The sequence below is a fragment of the Puma concolor genome, chromosome B2, assembly GCF_028749965.1.
Source record: "Puma concolor isolate L17-30 chromosome B2, mPumCon1.1.hap2, whole genome shotgun sequence".
NCBI classification, from domain to species: domain Eukaryota; kingdom Metazoa; phylum Chordata; class Mammalia; order Carnivora; family Felidae; genus Puma; species Puma concolor.
Window position 1 is genome coordinate 26240019 of NC_141671.1, and position 23956 is coordinate 26263974.

Here is a 23956-nt window from a genome sequence, read left to right on the forward strand (position 1 = left end):
ATATGGGAAACTAATTGAAGATAAGGACCAGTAAGTAAAGTTTGTTATGTAGATCCTCTCATGCCGTCTGTGGGCTGATAAGGGTCTAGAGTTATCTATGGTAACTAATATACTGTGTGTCCTTTCTGGTAAAGAGGGAAGCAGGGAGCACCTTTACAAATTTTTGTTCTGCTTTTAGGCAAATAGCAGGGAGAGTAGAGAGTTTTCTTGTATCTGCTGCTTCTTAGTTGCCTTCACCTCAAAATACACTTAGTTGACCCTCGAACAATTGCAGTGTTAGGGGCAGTGGAGCACCCCACTCCCACTCCAGTCGAAAATCCATGCATAACATTTGACTCCTCCAGAACTTAACTAATAGCCTACTGTTGATGGGAAGCCTTATCAGTAACATAAACAGTGGATTAGCACACATTTTATATGTTGTATATATTATATACTGTATTCTTGCAATAAAGTAAGCTAGAGAAATGTTATTGAGAAAATCATAAGGAAGAGAAAATCCATTTACAGTATAGTACAGTATTGTGATTTCAACACTTCCATACAGCACCCTGTGCTTGTCATAAGTACCCTTGTTAATCCCCATCACCTATTTAACCCATCCTTCACCCACCTCCCCTCTGATAACTATCAGTTGTTCTCTAGAGTTAAGGGTCTGTTTCTTGGTTTGCTTCTCTCCTCCCCCCCCCTTTGTTTATTTGTTTTGTTTCTTAAATTCCACATACCAGTTGTATGTAAATGAACTCACCCCGTCCAGGCCCTTGTTGTTCAAGGGTCAACTGTAATCCTTCTGCCAAAGTGGTATATTTTTGTGTGGCAAATCCTGCTACCCTTCAGGTTGTAGGGCTGCTTTCAAAACAGATTGTGAGAAAAGTATTACTAAAGATGGAAATGTAATATGGTATCTTAATTTTAAACAATTATAGAAAGATAGGCATATATGGTCACCCCTAACACAGGCAAATTATTTTTAAATAATGACAATAAACTAGACAACTGTGAAGTTTCTTGACTCTCTTTCCTTTTGGTAACTGTAAGGCTTAAAATGTTTCTTTTTGTTTTTGTTTTTAGAAATAATACATATTATAGAAATATCTACTCATAGATCAGCTTTATTAATATTTTAGCAGCTTCTACCAGTCTTTTGAAATGCATTTCAAGATTACACTGTATATTTACATTACATATGATTACATATGGTCTGTCTTTATTGTTACCTAGTATGTATATATGAGTAAATCTAAAGTATTTATTGTAATGGGAAAATATGTAATATGGAGTAAAAATTAGAAGCTACAAAACTCTATAGTATAATTTTATTTTCTTTTAACATATATACTTTGCTCATATATATTATATATTGACATATGTATATAAGAAATAATAAGAAAGAGGGAAAAATATAAAGAAAAGACAAAATTGTCCATATGTGTTTGTATATTTTACTTCCATGAATAAAACTGAGCTATTTGGATGTACTGTGAGGTGAAAATGGCACTTGACTTGGACTTCAGGAATGTGGGTTTGAGCTGGCCACAGTGTGACCTTGGGCAAGGTACTCAACTTCTCAGACTGAGTTTCCAGATCTAAAAGAGGAACAATGCCTACCTCCATGAGGCACTACATGACCTGCAGTCGAGAATTAGATGACTTTATAAATATAAAGTGTGTAGTGTAGTACCTGACACACAATGCCTCTATTCTTTCTTTTCCTGAACCCTAGCTCATTCTGTCTGAAGTTCAAAGTTTTCTCCACTAGATGGTGATGGTAGAAAAATAAAATGAATCTACCATACCAACTTTTCTAACCAAATTTAAACTTTCTTTTAAAATCAGCATAGATACAGATAAATTTGAACTGTATTATAAGGTTGCAGGAAATGAGAACATTGTAAAGCAATAAAAGCCAGGCTTAAATTTTCTCTTTTAATAACCCACTGCTTAACTTTATTGTTTTCAACTGGCCTTGTCAGTCTACTTTGAGCAGTGTAACCATCTTCCCTGTCCCCCTTCTCCAGAGTCAGTATGGGAATGATGTATTCCCATCAAATAAGCCCTCTATTCAGCAGCCACAAGTATTATTGAACTTCCTCATCTTGCCTCCTCATATTCATACCCAAGGTACATTGGATATTCCGAATCCCGTTAATCCCACCGTGAAACATCCCTGACACCTTTACTCACCATCCTAGAAGTGAGCCTTATGGTTATCTGTTCTTCCTGCTTTGTAATTCCTCTCCCTTAACCCAACCTCATGCTCCTTTCTTTTCTTGACATTCCCCCGTATCCTCTGGAATGTATGCCGCATCTTTTATTAAATTTATTCTGATAAATTGTATACATTTTCCTGATATTGTAATAAGGCCTTTGGATTGTTCTATTTTCTGACTGGTCTTATTGGTATAAAAGAAATGCATTGAGTTTTATTAATTCATTTCATATTTGGCCTTTTTTGAATCCCTTTTATTAGTTTTAAGTGATTTTTCTATGGATATAATATAAAAATGATATATCTGAACTTTGTCCCTAGTTCCTGATACAGAGCTTCAAAAATGCTTGGAATCTCCTGAATGACAGGGGAGTCTTTATTGTGCCAATGAAGTTGCCTCTGATGGGTTCCTACATAGCTTCAGGAATGTGGCTGGTCACCAGAAAGGCCAAACACATAATTGGACCTTTAGACTGACCTGCGAAGGAGGACATTGGAGATTTTCAATCACGTGTCTAGGGATTCAGTCAATAATGCCTACATAATGAAACTCCAGTAAAAACTTTGGACACAAAGGCCCAGTTGAATTTCTTGGTTGGTGAACATACTGATGGGCAGGGAGTGTGATGAGCCCTGTCCCTGTAGGAGAGGGCATGGAAGCTCTGCATCTGGTGCCCTCCAGACGTTGCATTATGTATATCCTTTACCAACAAACTGTAATCATGTAGAGTGCTTTTGCTGAGTTCTGTGATTTGTTCTAGTGATTTACCAAAACTGAGGGGATCATGGGAACCCTCAGATTTGTATTCAGTTGGTCAGGAGTGCAGCTCCTCAGATTGATGGTGGTGTCTGAAGTGAGGGCAGTCTTGTGGAGAACTTTCCCTTAGTCTGTGGTGTCTGATACTAACCTGGTTAATGGTTGTCAGAATTGAATTGAATTACAGAACACCTGGCGTGCCTGGGTGGCTCAGTTTGTTAAGCATCCGATGTCTCAGGTCATGATGTTGCAGTCTGTGGGTTCGAACCCCGCATCAGGCTCTGTGCTGACAGTTCAGAGCCTGGAGCCTGCATCTGATTCTCTCCCTCTCTGTCTGCCCCTCCCCAACTCATGCTCTGTCTCTCTCAAAAGTAAATAAAAATTTAAAATAAAATAAAATAAAGTAAAAAGAATTACAGGACACCCAGTTGGTGTCAGAGAATTGATGTCAGAACAATACTCTTGTCTCTTTTCAATATGTTTATCTATTATTTTGTTTTCTTTTTGAATTACATTAGCCAGTACTAGCTATTATTAAATTAATGGAGAAAGCAGTTCTCTTAATCTTCTAAAGTGAAATTTGAAGTAACATAGGCAAAATTCTAATTTAATACCTGATTAAAAAAAACTTCCAATAAAATAGAGAAATATGCCTCCTTAAAAAGATTTTTTTTTTTTGCCACAAACTAGCAGCCATTGTTATGTTTAATGGTAAAAACACTAAAGATATTCATCATGTTTTCACACATATGTATCTTCCTCACCCTAGGGTTTCCTTCTAGCCTATTGCTATATCTGGGTTACTATTTACTCTTCAGTTTAAATAAGTCCTGTTAACCTGCCCTGACCCTCCAGATTGCTTTGATGCTCTTTGCCATATGCTTTGGTGCCCTTTGACACCTTGTCTATTATAATGGATACCTCATAGCATTATAATTGCCCATTTACACGTCTCTTTGCATCCTGTTTGTGCTTCCATTATAAGATAGAGTTTTTCACCTTGCACACTTAGGGCCAGGCCCCATGCCTGATATGTAATAGACACTAGGAATGTACTTGAATGGAATCCATGAATAAAACCAATCAGGCAGGCTTAAAGTACAGACTTAACTTTTTTCTCCTAAGGTTCACATTTGGAGCATTCTGGTTCTTTTGTAAAAAGACTAGGGGCCTGACTAGGGGTGCCTGGGTGGCTCAGTTGGTTAAGTGTTCGACTCTTGATTTTGGCTTAAGTCATGATCTCGTAGTTCATGGGATCAAGCCCTGCATCGAATTCTGTGCTGACAGTGCAGAGCCTGCTTAGGATTCTCTTTCTCTGCCCCTCCTCTGCTTGTGCTCTTTCTCTCGAAATAAATAAACATTAAAAAAAAATCACCTGGGTAGGTTTTTAGGTATGGAAAGTCTTGGTGAAGACTTTCTGCTGATATGGAGGTATTTAGACAAACTTCCATAAAGAAAAAGGATACTTCTTTTTCTCAGGTTGAAAATAAGATGATCACCTAGAACAGTGGAGAATTGCCACTGGGAAGTAAGACTAACTTGCTTTTGGGAGACATGGATTGTTTTTTTTTTTTTTTAATTTTTTTAACCTTTATTGATTTTTGAGACAGAGAGAGAGCATGGATGGGGGTGGTTCAGAGAGAGAGGGAGACACAGAATCTGAAACAGGCTCCAGGCTCTGAGTGGTCAGCACAGAGCCCGACGTGGGGCTCGAACTCACGGACTGTGAGATCATGACCTGAGCCGAAGTTGGACGCTCAACCGACTGAGCAACCCAGGCACCCCAGGAGACATGGATTGTTAATGGAAGACAGAAGAGAACGTGGAGGATATACCATGACATCTGTTTCTTTCTTGCCAATCAAACTGCATTTGAAACCTTATGGTGAGAAGGGTGAAGACCAGAAGATGGCAAACTGTTTGTGAGAAACTGAATGTTCTGGGCATAAATGGTGCTTCTTTGGGAGCTAGAAGACCCAGCATCACTGAGTTGGAGAGGAGGCCATATTCCCCAGCTCTGCTCTGGCCCCTGTGGATGGGCAGCTTAAGGAGCACCTAAAGGAGAACTGTGGACAGCACTCACAGCACAGACTTTGATGTCTGCACCATGGATACCATGAGCAGTGCCAGCAGTCAGACTTCTTTAAGGAGGCTCCTGAGCTTTGATTGGCCTTCACTATGCGAGGATAGTAGAGCCCTGCAGGCACAACATGATGACTGCAGCAGACAGAACAGATTGTAGCACATTTAAGGAACTCTTTGAGGAATTTTCAGAAATAAGTAAGGGATACATTGGGAGCTGCTTAGTGAGTGACTGGTTGGTAGAGTGAGGCATTGCAAAGAAGAATCTCAGAGACCTTTAAAAAAAGGCATTAAAGATTAATGTGAAGGTCACAAATGATCCTGTCAAAATGTGATTAAACAAAAGAGAAAAAATGAACTTTGGCTTCTACCTTACACCACAGGCAAAAATTAATTCAAGGTGGATCACAGGCCTTGATGTAAAAGCTAAAACTTTAATAAGAAAGAATAAAAGAATAGAATAAAGAATAAAACTTCAACAAGAAAACATAGAAAAATACCTTCATGACTTTGGGGCAAAGATTTTTTGGGAGAACACAAACAACACTAGTTATTTAAAAATATATGTATATATAAATTGGACTTCATCAAAATTTTAAAACATCTGCTTGTCAAAAGATACCTTTAGGAAAGTAAAAACACAAGCCACAGACTGAGAGAAAATATTTCAATACATAAATATCTGAACTGGACTTATATACAGAATATATGAAGAATTATTACAATTCAATACTAAGACAAAACACCCCAGTTTTTAAATGGGGAAAAGGTATAAAAGAATACTTCACAAAAATACATACGTGAATCGTCAAAAAAACACATGATACATGCACAGGGACATGCAAAATAAAATGGCAGTGAAATACCACTACATTCCTGATAGAATGACTGAAAATAAAAAAAAGACTGACAATACTGAGCGTTAGAAGACAAGGAACAATTGGTACTCTCATGTATTGCTTATAAGAGTATGAAATGGTACAAACATTTTGGAAAATCATTTGGCAATTTTCTTAAAAAGTGAAACATACCCTTGCCCCATGACCCATTGATGCCATTCCTAAGAAATTTACCCAAGAGAAATGAAAAAATGTCTACAACATGTCCACAAAATGACTTGTGTGCAAATGGTTATAGCAGATTTATTCATAATAGCCCTAAACTGGAAATACCCCAAATGCCCATCAAGAGATGAATGGAAAAACAAAATTTGGTTTAGTCACACAATGCAATTCTACTCAGTAAAAAAATAAACTGCCAATATATACAACAAGATAAATAAGTCTCAGAAACATATGCTGAATAAAAGAGAAGCCAGACACAAAAGAGTATATATTGTATGATTCCAATTATGTGAAATTCTAAACCAGGCAAAATGAATCTTTAGTGATAGAAATTATATCAGTGGCTATCTGGGGCAGAGCGGTGGGGATTACTAATGGTGACAGAATATTAGGGATTTGGGGGGATATCAATAGCAACATGGTGTATATTGATTGAGGAGATGATTACACAGGTGTATATATTTATAAAAACATCAAACTGTCCTGTTTTGTTTTTTTGTTTTGAGAGAGAGCGCGCAGGGGAGAGTGGGGAGAGAATTTTTTGCGGGTTCCTGATGCAGGGCTCAATCCCATGACCCTGGGATCATGACCTGACCCAAAATCAAGAATTGGACACAACGGACTGAGCCACCCAGGCGCCCCATAAAACTGTACCCTTAAAATGAGTGCAGTCTATTTATGTAAATTTTATCTCAACAATGTTGATTTTTAAAAATATGGTGAAATCCTATTTCATGACCATGAGAATGACTAAAATTCAAATGACTGACAATACCAAATGTTAGTGAGGATGTAGAGCAACTGGAACTCTCACTCGTTGGTAGTACGTTGCTGGTAGAAGCATAAATGGTACAAGCACTTTGAAAAACTTCTTGGTTTCTTATAAAATTAAACATACACTCATCCTGTGACCTAGCACTTGTACTCCTAGGTATTTACTGAAAACAGATGAAAACCTGTCCACAAGAAAACTTGTAGAAGAACGTTTATAGAATCTTTATTCTTCACAGCAAAAACTCGAAACCAAACTAAAACAAAAAACACCTAGAAACAATGTAAATCAGTAGGTGAAGGGATAAACAAACTGTGGTCAATTCCCACAGTGCAACACTACCTTGTAATAGAACAAAATGAACTACTGATATATGCAACAACATACGAGACTTTCACAAGCATCATGTTGAGTGAAAAAAGCCAGACACAAAAGAGCATAGACTGTGATTTCATGGTGAGGATGACAGTAGGCATGCTTGGGGTCTGCCCAAGCTGAGGGGTCTACTAGACCTTCCTCCATTAAGCTGGCACCTTCCAAAGTGCAATACCCTGATGCTAACAGTAAATGAGAAGTAAATCCAGCTCCCCATAACTACTCCGGTGAGACCTTGGAGAAGGTTGCCTCGGCACTGAGCAAGAGCACAGAGACAATAATGTTAAAAGTGCCTATCTTTGAGTAATGTGCCAGCAGGCTCAGTTTTGTGAGAAATTTGCAGCCTGGTCATGCATTCCTGGGTTGAGCCTCAAGCCGAAAATTTGTTAAGTCCTGAATTTCTGAGAAGTGCTCCCAGGGCTTGGCAAAAGGACAGAGAGACCTTCTTTAGAGAAAGAAACACATTTTGGATAACCCATGAGTCAAAGAAGAAATCAGAATGGAAATAAGAATATATTTTGAGCTCAAGGATACAAAAATATTACATTTCAAAGCCTGAGAAATGTGCCTAAAACAATATTCAGAGATAAATTTGTAGCCTTAAATGCATATATTAAAAGGGAAAGAAGGCTGAAAATCCCATGAGGACTTTTTTTAAAAGAAAAATTGCAGCCTAATCCTACTCAAGAACTATAGGTGGAAAAATCTTAAAAATAAAATATTAACAAATCTCATTCAGTAATATATGAAAAGGATAATAATGAATAACCAAGTTGATTTATTCCAAAAACTGAAGGTTGATTTACACTAGAAGATCAATAATATAAATAGCCACATTGATGGATTAAAGGAGAAAATCATGCAATCATCTCAAAAGACTCACAAAAATAAAAGCACTTAATAAAACTTAACATCCATTCATTTAAAAACTCTTAGAAAACTAAAAGGGAATTTTCTTAATATGATAATGAGAATCCACAAAAATTCTACAGCAAATATTAATCTTAACTGTGAAATGGAGAAACCTTTCCTTTTGAAATCAGGAACAGAAGCAGGATGTCTGCTATCATCATTTCTACTCAATGTTACATCTATGTTCATGGTTATGCACACCATCAACGTTATGTGGTTATTGAGTGATATTGACCTTCTCTCTTTTTCCAAAAAATCCTCACACCCTTTATTTCTTTCTCTGACTTTATAAGCCTTCTAGGGAGAAGATATCTGTAATATACATTACTGTCAAGCACAGTTTTTATATTATTAAAAATTATTTAAAAATATTTAAATTTAATTAATAGTAATAATAAAATACATTAAAAATACATGGTAATAAAAATATAGTAAACTGAATAAAAAGTGAGCAAAGAAATATGCACTTAATAAAAGACAAAAACCAAATTATATACATACATGAAAGTGTTCTCAGGCCTTCAGTAGACAGAAGTGCAATATAAACAAAAAATAATGTATTATTGTACATCCACTAGATCAGTAAGAGTTATTGTTAAAGATGGGGCACCTGGGTGGCTCAGTCGGTTAAGTGTCCGATTTCGGCTCAGGTCATGATCTTACGGTTCCTGAGTTCGAGCCCCATGTCAGGGTCTGTGCTGACAGTTCAGAGCCTGGAGCCTGCTTCGGATTCTGTGTCTCCCTCGCTCTCTCTGCTCCTCCCTAGCTCACTTTTTGTCTCGGTTCATCTCTCTCTCTCTCTCTCTCTCTCAAAAATAAATATATTTAAAACAATTAAAAAAAGAGTTATTGTTAAAGATATGGAGCAACAGAAACATTCTTATAGTGTTGGCAGGAGTTTATGCTGGTGTATACATTGAAAATATACATATACATCATGTATACATAATAATATTCATACAAGTCCCACACCGAAAATATCCAAAATGTTCATCATTAGTAGGGTACATGTATAAATTTTATAGTATTTATACCCTGATATATTGCACAACAATGAAAAATGACAAAGACAGCTATCCTCAATAATATGACGAATCACAGAAAGCTTTAACTGACGAAAAGATACAAAGAGTATGAATACATTTACATACAAATCCCAAACTGGCAAAACAAAACGATGTATTTAGTGTGCATATGTAAGTGGCAAAACTACAAAGAAAATCAAAGAAATAATTATAAAAAACTCAAATTAGTGGTTAATTCAAGAAAGAGGACAAAGGAATGGGATTTGGGGATGCTGGTAATATTCTAGTTCCGGTGGTGGTTTATAATTATTTCTTAGCTGTATGTATAGTTGTATGTACTTTCTAAATGTGTGTATTCCAATGAATGAAAAATATATTTCAAGTTTGTAGCCATAGGCTGAAAAGGCCCTGGCATACAGTAACAGTAAGTGATCTTATACTGTGGTTAAGAAAATTGAGATACTTGGGAGTATTTTTCTTCCTTAGACTTTAAACTTCAAGTTTTTCAATTGATAGCTTTTATTTTTAAATGAGATTTGGTAATATTAATAACAATGATATTACCAATGATAACGATAAAGGCTGATATTTTATCAAGTCTCTCTGATGCATCAGCTATTTTTATCTCAGTTCTTATATCTAAGTGACCCTGTAAGGTAAATGTTATTTTCATTTAACAGATGAAAAAAACCTGGCTTCAGGAAAACAGAGCAATTTTTCTGAGTTCACACAGCAAGTAAATCTCAAATGCAAGCCTAAGCTGTTTTCAAAGCACAAGCTTTACCCACTAGGATGTCTCTTTATTATGGCATTTATTATTTTAATAGAATTTTTTTCAGATTAAAAAGAAAATACATGTTTTTAGAAAAACTTGCAATTCTTGAAAAGTGTAAACCTAATTCTCATCCCTACTCTAGAGATAACCATTGTTAATATTTGGGTGTAGCAAACTTACCCATTTTTCCAAACTGTGTCTATCTGTATTAGCATTCATCTATATATTTATAGAGTATCTTTTTTTAGTCAAGACTGGAATCTCATTCATATACTATTCTATAATCTGCCCCCTCCTCCCTTCGCATTCATCTTTTCTCATATTGTTAAACATTCTTCTACATGTGACTTAATGAAAGCATAATATTCTTTCTCATGGAAGTACCATATCTACTTAACCAACTTGTACTTCTCTTTTAGGGTTTGAAATATAATAAATAATGTCATCATCATGGATGATTTCAAAGATTTTTTTTGTTTACAGCTCTATATCTTTGGGGCAAAATTCTTAGGAATGCAATTGTGAGTCAGAGGATATGGCCAAATTACCTTCCATAAGGATTATAGCAATTTCCATTCCAATCAGAAGTATATGAGGGTATTCATCCTTCTATGCCCACCCAGAAAATGTTTCTGTATAATCCCATTTTACCATTTTGCCAGCTGCTATGGTCCTTTTGCACACACACACACACACACACACACACACACACACACAAATTCAATGCTTTTCAGCATATAGCATAAAATCTAAGAACCTGTTATGAACCATTACATAATAGCTATCTATTTTCTACCTAAAAATACAAGTTTTATTTTTAACAGGAAATAACACATCCCTAAAAGTATGTGAAGTTTTCAGCCATCTCCCCATCAGCCACTAGTACCCTCTGTACTGAAGTATTTTTCCCTATGGAAAATTCCTTGCCTGAACCCTACTGTCTTGGGAAAAGCAAGCCAACATTTGGTCAGAAGAGCATGACTTAGGCTTTGCACTTCTGTAATTTCATGCCCTGTTACTATCATAAGCTTCTTCTAGCTCCTGAAATTCACTTCTAATTTAGAAGGCAGAAAAGCATTCCCAAGAATGTAAACATAAATATACCCTTCCTCCAATTCCCAAAACTAAGAAAATGATGATTCATGCTGTAGAATGGAGTTTTTAAAAATTGGGTGTGAACACTCTTAGACTTGCCCTCATTGTTTAGAATAGTCACACAGTAGCATGAATTTTACCTTGTAGCAAGCATTTTATTGTGTTTTTTCATTTTCAGGGCCAAATAATGAGAGGGAGATACATATAAGGAATGAGGGAAGGGGAAGAAAGAATCCTATAGTGTTGAGTTGGAATTAGAAATATACAGGTATGAACTCATGATTTTTAAAAAGTTATATTTCCTAGCTCTGTCCCTGAACCAGCTAGAAGCAATGACATCCCAGTATCAAAGAACATTCCCATTGTCTTTCTCTTAATTTCTTTTTCTTTTTTTTAATTTTTTTTAACGTTTATTTATTATTTTTGGGACAGAGAGAGACAGAGCATGAACGGGGGAGGGGCAGAGAGAGAGGGAGACACAGAATCGGAAACAGGCTCCAGGCTCCGAGCCATCAGCCCAGAGCCCGACGCGGGGCTCGAACTCACTGACCGCGAGATCGTGACCTGGCTGAAGTCGGACGCTTAACCGACTGCGCCACCCAGGCGCCCCTCTCTTAATTTCTAAATACCATTCTCTAAAGGGAACCAGGACTCCTTTGAGAAATGGCAGATTATAGAAATAGAGTTGGAAATATACAATGTGAGCTTTGAACAACTTGTTATGCCAGAAAGTAAGCAAATACTCAAAAAATAATGGTGGCATGTCAGAAGTACAAGGACCTCACTCAGATGTGCCCTGAATGGACCAAATCTGGAAAACTTTGAGCATCAAAATGAATAATATAGGGGACATATATTCATTTTTAAAAATCCACAAGTTCATGGTGACACTAATAAGCAAAGGGGACCAGGATAGAGTTGGGGAGCTGTTCTCTTGGTGAATACCAAGTAATAAATGTAGAAGAAATGATAGAATTAGAAAATCACCACTTAATAATTCCTGTGGGAATAATTGATATAGGCAAGAGTAAACACTAAACTCTTAGGATGATAGACTATTGGAGAATAGGATATCCATAAATTTTCAGAGTTACTTATTAATTACAAAAAGAAAAAGGGTAAGTTTACATTGGAGAAAACTGGCAGATGCCGCCTTAATCAGACCAGCAAATTTAACATAACCGATCATACTACAAGCTGCACCATGTACCACCTGTTGTGACGTTCTGAGAAAGACACATCACTTGTGTGGTTTTCGTGCTCAATGGTTTGCCCAGTTTCAAACATGAAGAAACAACGAGGCAATTCAAATTGAGAGATATTTTGTGAAGAAAGTGTTCTGGAGTCTCCAAAAATGTCAATGTCATGAAGGGTTAAAAAACAAAAAAAGACTGCGTGATTGTTTCTTGAATATATAAAAGTAGACTAAAAAGACATGCCAGCTAAATGTGCTGTGTAATTTGTGAATGGATCCCGTTATGTGAGAAAGTGTCTTTATTCTCAGGAGACATATCCTAATGTATTTAGGGATAAAGGTTCATGTGGTCTGTAACTTACTCTCAGAAAAGAGACACAGCAAATATAGTACATTAAGTGTAACATTTAGTGAATCTCTGTGAAGGGTATATGGAGATTCATTGTTCTAGTCATGTAAATTCTCTGTAGAGAATTTTAAGTTGTAATAAATAAGTCAGAGAAAGGGAAAAATATTTAACAAAAATTATATGAAAGTCATGTCAGCCTTGGAAATTTGTTTATGAATAGTATTTTCACAATGTACTTTGTTCCTATTGAATTTCACACGTATTATTTTATCCACAGTATATTTACTCAGTGATGTGCATTTACATTTTATATGAAAGTAAAAAAAGGATATAACTAGATGAACAAATTGTGAAACCATTACAGAAGTAATGAACTAAAACATTACTTAATATTTTGGAGGAGATTAATTTTTAAATGGCTCCATTTATATTTTTATCTAGTTTTTTTAAACCGTCTTATTTTTTAGTGCACAGAATTTAGCTACTTATTCACTGTCACTTGGAAATATTAAGGGCCTAATATCAAACTGGGTTGTAAATACATCGTGATGTTCTCTAACATCATTAGCCTTTCAAGTATTCTGAGATAAAATGAGATAGAATTTAGTTTTAAATTGCCATTGATTTTTCTATTAATTACAAAACCATGCATTATGTGGTGTTCATCCCAGAAGAGTAAGAGTCTTGACTTTTCCCCACTCACCATTCCCCTTTCCCTTTCTTTGGCTCCAGATAACCCAACAAGTTTGGGTATAATTGGATTCCAGTCACCTGGAAAAGCTTGGTTACCATAAATGTTCAGCAGTGCTTTGTTCTTTTTTCTTTGAACAAGTTTACTTTTTATTTATTGTATTACTAGGATTTCTTTTTTCTAACATACTCTAAGTATACAATCCAGCCATGTTTTAGGAAGCTTCATGAGTTGGACAATTACCACCACAGAACAGTGGTTTTTTTTTTTAACATTTTTATCGCCCCAATAAGATTTTGCTTACAGTTAATCCCTGTTCCTGCTTTCAGACCCAGGCAACTACTAATCTACTTTTTGTGTCTAGATTTGTCTTCTCTGGACATTTCAAACAAATGAAACTATATAGTATGTGGCCTTCATTTCTGGCTTTTTTTGCTTAGTACAATATTTTTGTTTATCCATATTGTAGCAGGGATTGGTACTTCATTCCTTTTTATTATTGAGTAGTATTCCATTTGAATGGATGTATCACATCATATCTTTCTATTCATTGGACCAATTTGATGGATATTTGGGTAGCTGCCGATTTTTGGCTGTTGTGAATACTGCTGCTATGAACATTCATGAGCAAAGCCTTGAGTGTGCCTGTTTTCATTTCTCTTGGGTAGATACCCAGAAAAAGAATTGTAAGGTCACATGGGAGATAATTTTTAAAGAAACTGCTAAACTGTTTTCCAAAACACCCTGTACCACTTTACTTTCCCACCAACATGTATGATGAGGGTACTGGGCACTCCAAATCCTTGCTAACATTTACTCTTGTCTGTCTTTTTAATTATAGCTCTTCTAGTGGGTGTAAAATGTTTTCATTGTGATTTTAATTTGCATCTTCTTCATGACTGACTTTGAGCATTTTTTTGTGTGCTTTGTAACCATTCATTTATATATCTTCTTTGATGAGATGTCTTTCCAATCAGTTGTCCATTTTAAACAATTGGATTGTTATTATATTGTTGATTTGTAAGAGTTTGTTGTATATTCAGGATGCAAGTCCTTTATCAAATGTGTGACTTCACAGTATTTTCTCTAGGTCTGTAATTTGTCTTTTCATTTTCCTATGCTGCCTTTTGAAGAGCAAATTTTGAATTTCAATGAAGTGCAACTTATCCATTTTTGCTTTTATGGGTCATTCTCAATGGTGGTTTTTGAAAGGAAGAAAATTCAATAGTTATGTGGATAACAGGGAAGTCTTTTGTTTGCATTTTGGTATTTGTGAAGATTGCTCCACTTTTATGGATACATGTTCAAGAGGCTTTGTTGTTCTGGAAATATTCATAATGCTGTGTACAAATAGAAGTGATAAGCATTATCTAGCCTTGTTTGAATGCCAACCAGAACATAGTCATTGTGTGACTTTGTGTGGCTTTGTGTGGCTTTTCTGATAGTATAGTTTCTTGCTAGTTAATGAAAATGTCCCTTGAAAAGAATTGCAGTTCCCATGACTCTGTGGAATATGGTTTTTCTGAGGTTGGTTTTTTTTTTTAAGGGTTTATATCTTCAAAATATCAGGGCTATCCAGGAAACGTATCACTGAATCTGCTGATAGCCTTACTGTGAACTTTCTCAAGCATAGGAGTATCTTTAAGAGATTCCAATTATTTTATGGGTATGGACTTAGGGTGCTAAGATTAGGCAGATAGATCATAATGGACATGCATATATTACCTGGTTTTTTGTCTTGTTTTGTTCTGTTTTGGTGGTCAAGTATTATACCAGGTTGCTTGTCCTCTGTGCTATCAGAAGCTGGAGACAGTATGACATAGCATAAGTGGACTACTGTCATCTAATTTTAGAAGGCAAGTAGCATGGATTATTTTAATTGGTTTTTCTTTTTTATAACAAATAGACACAAGTAAAAAGCTTCCCTCTAGTAATTAATCAACAAATATTTATTCAATACATATTGTGCATGGAACTATTTACATGTGATGACTTCCAAATTTTTATCTCCAATCTGGACTTCTTCCCTGAAGTCTAGATTTCTATTTCACAACTTATTCAACTTGAATGTCCAATGGATGTATCAAAAACTGAGCTCCTGATTCCTCCCCCCCGCCTACCCAAGAAAAGTTGCTCCCTCTCACACATCCTCTTCAATCTCAGTTAATGTCAACTCCCTCCTTCAAATACTCAGCAAAAATTTGGAAAGTCACCCTTGTCTATATCCTTTTTCTTTCACACCCCAGACCCAATTCATCACAAATTCTAGTGGTTTTAAATGGAATCTGAAATCCTGGATGAGATTCTTGCACAGAAAAGGGACATTAGGGAAAAAAAAAAAAACCCTCATAGACTCTTAGTGAAGTGTGGAGTTTAATATCAGCATTAGTTCATTAATTGTGACCGGTGTAGGTGTTAAAAATAGGGGAAATTGGGTACAGGGCATTAGGAAACTTTCTGTACTATATTTTCACTTTTCACCTTTTCTGTAGATCTAAAACTACTCTAAAATAAAACAACTTATTAAGAAAAAAAAGCAAAGGTGAAGATTTTGTTGTTTTCTGGTTCATTGGAGCCTGTGGCTGGTTTGCTGGAACAGAGGGGATGGAAAATCTGATCCTGTTGTTTGGATGGTCTAGGTGAAAATTACAGTCAAATCAGCTGAAGGCCACATGTGTTGTTTTCTTTGGCAGGAGATTTGTCATTTTATCAGTTTATCACTTTTTCACAATTTATTCTGGGAAAAATTGATAACCTCAAATCTGTTGTCTTTTCATAACCACCTTATTAAATAATCTATCTTTAAAAAATGTCTAATTTTGCTTAGTTACTCCTCCTAAAGGATAGTTCTCCAATCCTAGAAAAACACCTAAGTTTTACTTTATAAAGATTTTGCTATAATTTTTATATGCTACTCAAAATGGAAACATATATTTTTATATTATGGAACACATGGATCTGAATTAAGAATAATAACTTTTTTTCTTTTGGAAAAGTAAGAGAGCACTAGAGGCTGGTGTTGGGGTGAGGAGTGGAGGGATCAGCTAAGCCTCCAAAGAGGTGAAAAGTTTCCAGGTCTTGATGAATTGTGTGATTGTCTGTATTACTAGCTTTGTTTTTTTAAGCAGTCAAGGTTTCAAAAGATCTCTCATATTCTAGTTGTGTATGTTCAAAGTGTCACATGGGCAAACAAAGGTGGCTGTGGGATTCTCACACCCAGAATCTTCTTGGCTGGGAATGAGCACTTAAATCATCATGCGTCTAAAAGGGGCAGAAGAACAGGGCCAAAGGCAAATGCAGCTTGGTAATTCTGAGAGTATTACCACACTGATGAGAAGAAAAGGTGAAGGTGATATTTCATCCACTGTTCCCAGTACATCCTCTCCTTACCTGACCTCTGAAATGGAGCCATTGGCCTTGAAAAGCCTAGTGTCTAAAATTAATGTTCTTCCCCATCTGACTAAGAAGGCAACAGCTGAGCAACATGAGATCAAGGACCATATTAGTTTAAACAGGGGCTCAAAGTGGCATTTGAGAGAGAGGATACTTCCTTTCAGAGTGGATGCTTGTCTTTTCAGAAGACTTATACTGACTGAGAATAAAGACCTTTACCAGAGAACTTTGTAGTCTTTCTGAACTCTGAGAAACTTCCCGTTATCTGCCGGAAATCATACTCTGCACTTGAAGTGGTCCAAACCCTAGGATGTCCTCCTATAAATGGTAATTACTCTATTTTAAAACATTGTTGTAACCTCTCACACTTACTTCTATCTCTATGTTGCCTTAAATAACAAGTTGTATGTTATTTAGCATTTAATATTTCCAAACTCCATGTATTTAGCATTTAATATTTCTTTGCAAAATTATTATATCTTGGACCTGTTTTCTTTTTAATATGTTAATTTTATGTGGCTTCCTGATCCAATGTGGGTACCATCTGCAATTATATATTATATTTAAGTCATAGTTTGCCTTAGAAATAACTATGTATCTTTATCCTTATTTTAATGACTTTTGTTTCAGGGCAATTTGAAGGAATGCTACTATTGATCTAGGTAGTATTGAACTCTGGTTGATACTATTCACATTTTAATGTTTGAAGTAAGGTGTTTGTGTAGTGAAGTAGAATTTTGTAGAGCATCTATTTTCAATAATTTGGAACTCGAGGTATGTATGAGTTTTACTATATGAGTTGAGAAAATAAAAAATGAAGTCTTGTGGAGATAAGTGCAGATGATGTTAATTGGAGCAAAAGCTGGAAGCAATTTTCAGAACATCTCCAGCAGGGGGCCTCAGCAGTCAGCAGTGGGGTACCAGCGGTAAATTCAAATCAATCTTTCTCCCCAAGTCCCCCACTATCAAGTGTGTGGACACATACCTAAGTGTAGATCTGTAGTATCAGAGCAGTACTAGGTGAACTACTTAATTTGTAGTGAAAGTATTTCAAGGAAAGCACGAGGATTTGAACTTCTTGATAACTAGCAGTTAATGACAATGCAAAGAAAGCTATCTGGATATCTATCTATGTTATCTGCGTGAGAGGGCTGCAAGGAAATTTATTTTTTTTTAATGTTTATTTATTTATTTATTTATTTATTTATTTATTTATTTAGGGTCAGGGGGAGTAGCGGAGAGAGAGGGAGAGAGAAAGAGAATCCCAACAGGCTCCTTGCTGTCACCATGCCAGGAGGGGGCTCCATCTCATGAACTGTGAGATCATGACCTGAGCTGAAATCAAGAGTTGGACTTCATCGCTTAACCAACTGAGCCAACCAGGTGCCCCAGGAAATTTCTTTTTTAAAATAAACACCAAACTTTTCTGGTGTAGGCAGAGAACAGCTCTGGAAATGGCTCATTTGGTGGAGATCACTCCCCAGAGGGGGACAAAATTCCCAGGGAACACGAGAGAATCCTCCCACAGGAAGAAGCCCTTCCCTCTCAGGGGGTGGGCTGCAATACCAATTAACCTCAGTGAAACTTTATATTCTATATTTAACCTGGTCACTTGATATAAATCTTATTTTATGCAATGAGGGAAATATTTAGTCACCCAGTGAAAATGAAGTTTGCTTCTTACTGTTTGCTTCTATAGGAAAAGGTGGGGGAGAATCCTTTTTTCTTTCTAAGTCCTAGCATTTGAAATTTGATATTAACATTAGCATCTCTCTTCCTAATTTTTGATCTCCTCTCCAGTTTAAATAGAAGGGACTTCAAAATTCTCACTGGTCATTTTCCCCAAAAGTCAAATATGTGAATAACTGATGAGAACTTTTGTTTCTTTTCTTTCTTTCTTTCTTTCTTTCTTTCTTTCTTTCTTTCTTTCTTTCTTTCTTTCTTCAGTCAAGAGGAAGGCACTCTCAAAGCTCATGATTGCGTCTTAATTTACAAATCAGAGACAGAGGGAGATGAAAACCACACTCCAGACAGTAACTTAATCGGTCTCACCACCAAGATGTTAAAAGTGAAGAGGCTGGAAGAAATCAACACATGTTATAACAGTAACAAACTGGAGAAAATGGCCTTTTTCCACTGCATGGAAAAGGTTGAGAAAGTGAAATGTTTTCTGGAAGAAAGTTCTAGTGAACAGGATTCAAGATCTGGAAAGAATGAGGTAATTACGTGCTAATTTCGTCTTGTAAAAAGTATCAGTGCTTCTTTATCTATTCTTACATGAATCAGTAACAAATTTTATTTTTGTTACTTGTGTGAAGAATTAACGCACATTTATGGGTAAGAAATTTTCATTTTGTTTCACTGAAGATAATGTGTTGTAGATTATATGACTGAGTTTGGTAAATAGTTGAGAGGCCTTTGAATATGCATCTCTACTAGCTGGATACTCCTCGTTGTGGTTAGCGGCTTTGATATTTTGAAATTGAACTTATGGAAACACATCTTTCTTGAAAAGGATCATTTAAAAGGATTGCTTTGGGCATGAAATTCAGAGAAGCATTATGAGGGGCACAATCACTCTGCAGAAGAAGTTTCTAATTTCCTTAAGACCATGAGCTCCTCACAGTATAGCTGACATAGCTGTTGACAGTGACAGTCAGAGATGGGGACAAGCAAGCCTTCCCTGAAGGTTATGCCTGTGTCCTCATTTGTGCACAATGAGGCTCTGAGCCTGATTCGGGCTGCTTGATCTTTGGTGATCAAGAAGAGGCTGCCTCATCAGAGTAATGGGATGATGTCTGTTGAGGAAGTTACGTGTGATAATGTATATAAAGCATGTAGCACAGTATCTGTCACCATGGTAAGCATTCTAGAAATGCATTCCAGCAACAATCTGCTCTCTACCTTGACTCAGTAATTGCCACTCATGGGTCCATGGAAGTGCAGCTCCTGGCCCAGCATTGGCCTCTCAGCATGTTGTCTGTGTCTTATTCTAGTACATGCAATTGTTCTGAACGTCTGTCACTTTTCTCTAGACACCACTCTTCAAGGTCAAGACCTTGAATCACTCATACTTGGACTCTTAGTTACTGTCCTGGTAACTAGCACAGAATAGGTCCCCAAAATGTCTGTAGAATGAACAGATCTATAGAGGTGAATTCTGCATTCTGATTGAAGGCTAGGAATGATTATTTTTAAAAACCAGAGCAGGTGATTCTTATTAGGCAGGATTGGGAAACATCCTTCTCTGTTCAGTTACTGTTCTGAAAAGCACTGTTCGGGTAGGAAGGACATTTCTAACTGTGCCGTGGACAATGAATAGGGCTGTTAGGTATACAGGGCAGATGAGTCTTTTCATTGTCAGTGAATATGGAATGATAGAATGTGCCAGAGAGAAGAAATGAGTTGGGCTGAAGCTTAGGTTTTCTGAGAACTCCACTTTCCCTATGAGTTAATATCTTGTTCAGTATACACCAAAAAGAAATTTCAGCAGACAAAATTGAAGCCGCATATGAAGAACTTCCTCCTTAGGGCTGTTAAAACACAAATAATTAAACAGAAGCATTCTTTTTTATGTTCATTAATTCTGGTAGGACAGAGAAGACAAAACAATCTTCTTGGATAACTTTGAAATAACCAACTACCGGTAATAGTTTATAAGAAGTTGATTATTTTTTCTAGTACTGTTTTTCTCTGGGTTCTGTGCTATAATTTTTACAGGTAGGAAATATCTTTAAAGAGTGAGATGGTGCTAAGCTGGAACAGAAACATTGTTAGGAAGAATTGTTTTCATGATAAACTGCTCCAGAATATTAGATATCACATGATTTGAAAATTAAATATTTTAGGATATTTTTGAGGACAAGACTGAGAATGTTGCTTTTCAGAAACCCTAAAAGAACATCTTTCGCATGTATTCTGATATCCCATGTGATGTGGGCCTCCTGGTTTCGCTTCTGCAGTGGATGCTGTTCAGAAGGTGGAAAGGAATGACTGGTTGCTCCCTATGTCCCATTCAGTTTCTTCTTTGTAAATGGCTGAGAGCCCAGAGATGTCAGCAATAAATTTGCCTGCCTCTCTCTCTTGCCTTGTGGAGGAGGGATGGGACACGAATGGGAGACACAGAGCTCTTCTTTCTGTGGCTGCCAAGGCTGCAGTGTTGGAGGGCTCTGGCTTGCCCAGTCAGTGGGTGCCAGGGTCAGGAGCAGGTTTTGGCAGTGGGTGGGTGGAGAAGGGCATTCGAGCAGCTCAGATGTCTGCAGGTATGTAGACAGAGCTAGATTGACATGTCTCCATCTTCTGCTGCAGCCTCAGTAAATCTTTGCAATAGCAGTCTTTTCTCTCCAGGGACTATATAAAAAATACCTGTCATAATTTTCCATAAGTGGAGAAGACCTATTTTCTTTTATTCTTTCTCTTTTTGAGAAGCTTAGCATTGCTGATCATAGTAGAAAACTTCATTGTGGTGCATTAAAAAGAATTCACTCTGAATTTCAGATACTCTAGTGAGGTGGGAGCTTTGTTTTAAAGGCTTGAGATGCAATTTCTTTCCAGAAGAGTCTTTACTCCTTAGTCTAGGTTGGTTAAGCTCAGGTTCATTCTCTTTTCTTGCACTTAACCAGGTTTTTCTATTTCACTTATTTTTCCTCCACTAGACTAATTTTGACTATCTTCTTTCTTTTCCTCTATTTTTTGTTGAAGTTGTTAAGTACCACATCTTCTACTTTTCTACTATGTTTTGTTCACTTTATTTTTCTACTTCCCTTCTTATTCTGTTTTCTAATGACTTTTCTTGTTGTATTATGTTCTAGAGGGTGTTCAAAATCACTTAGATAATGTAGAATTTTAAAAACTTTTATTTGTTTATTTAAATTTTTTTTAATGTTTATTTATTTTTGAGAGAGACAGAGACAGAATGTGAGTGGGTTAGGGGCAGAGAGAGAGGGAGACACAGAATCTGAAGCAGGCTCCAGGCTCTGAGCTGTCAGCACAGAACCCGATGTGGGGCTCGAACTCACCAGCTGTGAGATCATGACCTGAGCTGAACTTGGACACTCAACTAACTGAGCCACCCAGATGCCCCTGAATTTTAAAAACTTTTAGCAGATATGCCATAATAAGTCTGTTCTAAGCCTATATAATACAGCGTTGAAATTAAGTAAAACAAAAAAATGAGTGATGAGCTTACTAGCTATTGTGTATATAACATGAACTCACGGATGATAAATGACTCCCATAACTCTAATTAGTATTATTAGTAATTTGATTATTTGTAATCAAATTTGATTGCATATAATTTGATTATATGTAATCAAATTCAAGTTTTCTTCTTTTGTGAGTTCTCTGTTACCCATATAAATAGCCCCTGCTATATTTCCCTAAGATATAATTTACTGTTCAGTGTGTGTGTGTGCACGTGTGCGTGCACACACACACACACACACACACACACACACACACACACACACAGACTTTATTTGTTTAATAAAAGACAAAAGGGCCCACCAAGCAGAGTTCCACTCTTCCATTTGGTTCTGTCTGTCTCCCTTTGCCTGCCCCTATTTATTGTACACATACCTACTTTTTATGCCTGAGATTATCTATGCTCACATCCTTGTCCTTTGGTTTGCCCCTACCCTCCTGAATAACCCTGGTTCCAATCCTCCATCTGAAAGGCTTTGTCCCAACCAGGAGAGGAAGGCAAAGATGTGGGGGTAGAAAATAAGGATAACCCTAGCAGAGGCAGAATGTTTAAATGCCTGGTACAAATGCTCCAAAGAACAAACAAAATAAAATGTTTATTGACAGGATGTGAAGGGGATAGTGTGGGTGGGAGCAAAGTGTGGATCTCCCTATTTTGATTGCAGTTGGTGTGCTAAATAGCAGGTGGCATTTCCTGACTAACCACTGTGAAATTGTACCATCAGTAGTGTTCATAATGAATTACTTAGATATCAAAATAACATAGCTGAGGGTGGAGGTTTTGTGATTTTTAAGGTTGCATTTCCCCACCCCCATCTCTTTGCTCCTCGCCCGTAAGGGCAGGAGAAAGCTCCTTGGCAGTAGCCCAGCCATCAAGGCAGATGCCAGTTTCTGTGGTGCTAATCGTCCTTGAACTGGGGACAAGAGAATTCGAGTTGGTGTCAACTGTCACCAGCGGGTCTCTCTCTGCCCCTGCACCTGTTTCAGATCTGTCACACAGGTCATCATATTTTTCGTTTTAAAGAGGCAGATTATCTGTTGATCACGTAACTGGAAACACGTATCGCAGGACCCTGCAAGAACCTTCTGCAATTCGGCAACGCCTACTCCTCAGAACAGAGCATGTAATAAGCATGTGCTTGGAAACGTGCTTATGCTAGATCAGGGGAGGGAAGGAACATATAAGCCAAGTGACTTCTATAGCTGCTCCCAGAGAATGGACTTAGCACTTAGAAGAAAAGACATCTGGATTGTAGGTAGTGTGTGCCTTATCTCATCTTCCCTACTCTGGCGTGTGTTCCGGTCCATGATGACACGGGGAGGTCACAGACAGTCTCCTGCTCTTGAGGACACACAGGTAGTAACATCACTTTTAACTACGACAGATTCATTTTGCTGTTCTATTTACTGTTCTATTTCCAACCAGGGAGTGGTGCTTGCCAGAGGAGACGGAATGCATGTCCCGTCTTAATCCTTGCCTGAGACTACTACTGCCTTAGGAGGGGTTGGGATAATAATAGTGGCATGTGGCACATTTCAACATTCCAAACACTTGCCCCAACTTTCGGGGAACCTCAAAGCAGCCATTCCTGGCGCATATTAAAGTTGGTGATCTATTTTTGTTTTGAGAGCTGAATAATGTCAACATCTCTTCATTACCCTACTATTATATGACTTAATAACGAAAATAAAATAACACAAAAGCAAAACGTCCATCCCCCTCATCATGTCTATGGCAAAACCAGCATCTGAAGAGTGACCACCTCCCCTGGGAGAGCTAGCTAGCACAGTCTATATGCTCTTTCTTTTGAACTGTTGCCCAATAATGCCTTTCACGTGATGCCGCAGCTATTCCAGGAATGGAATTCAGCCAGGAGAATAGTACAATTCTGAAAGAAGACAAATAATTCAGATTCTAAGGATTTTAGCACTTCCCAAGAGAGGGTATCTGTAGCTGGGGAAACAGCTTTTTCCACGGATGTAATTCTTCTGTCAATTAGCCTAAGATACGTTATTTTCAATTCAGTGTAAAACAGTTTGGAAGATAATGTAGAAACCAG

At 37.0% G+C, this 23956-nt stretch overlaps 1 protein-coding gene across 4 annotated transcripts in view; it reads left to right on the top strand.

Moving 5' to 3' along the window:
* Positions 1 to 16819: 16819 nt before the first annotated feature.
* Positions 16820 to 23956, top strand: part of MYLK4 (myosin light chain kinase family member 4) — an 86688-nt gene continuing 79551 nt past the window's right edge. For 3 of the 4 annotated variants that reach the window (XM_086706435.1, XM_086706436.1, XM_086706438.1), the window contains exons 1-2: positions 16820 to 17021; positions 18642 to 18912. In XM_086706435.1, the coding sequence (XP_086562561.1) occupies positions 17005 to 17021; positions 18642 to 18912 (288 nt within the window). In that variant the 5' untranslated portion in view covers positions 16820 to 17004. The other variant, XM_086706437.1, reaches the window with a different exon arrangement.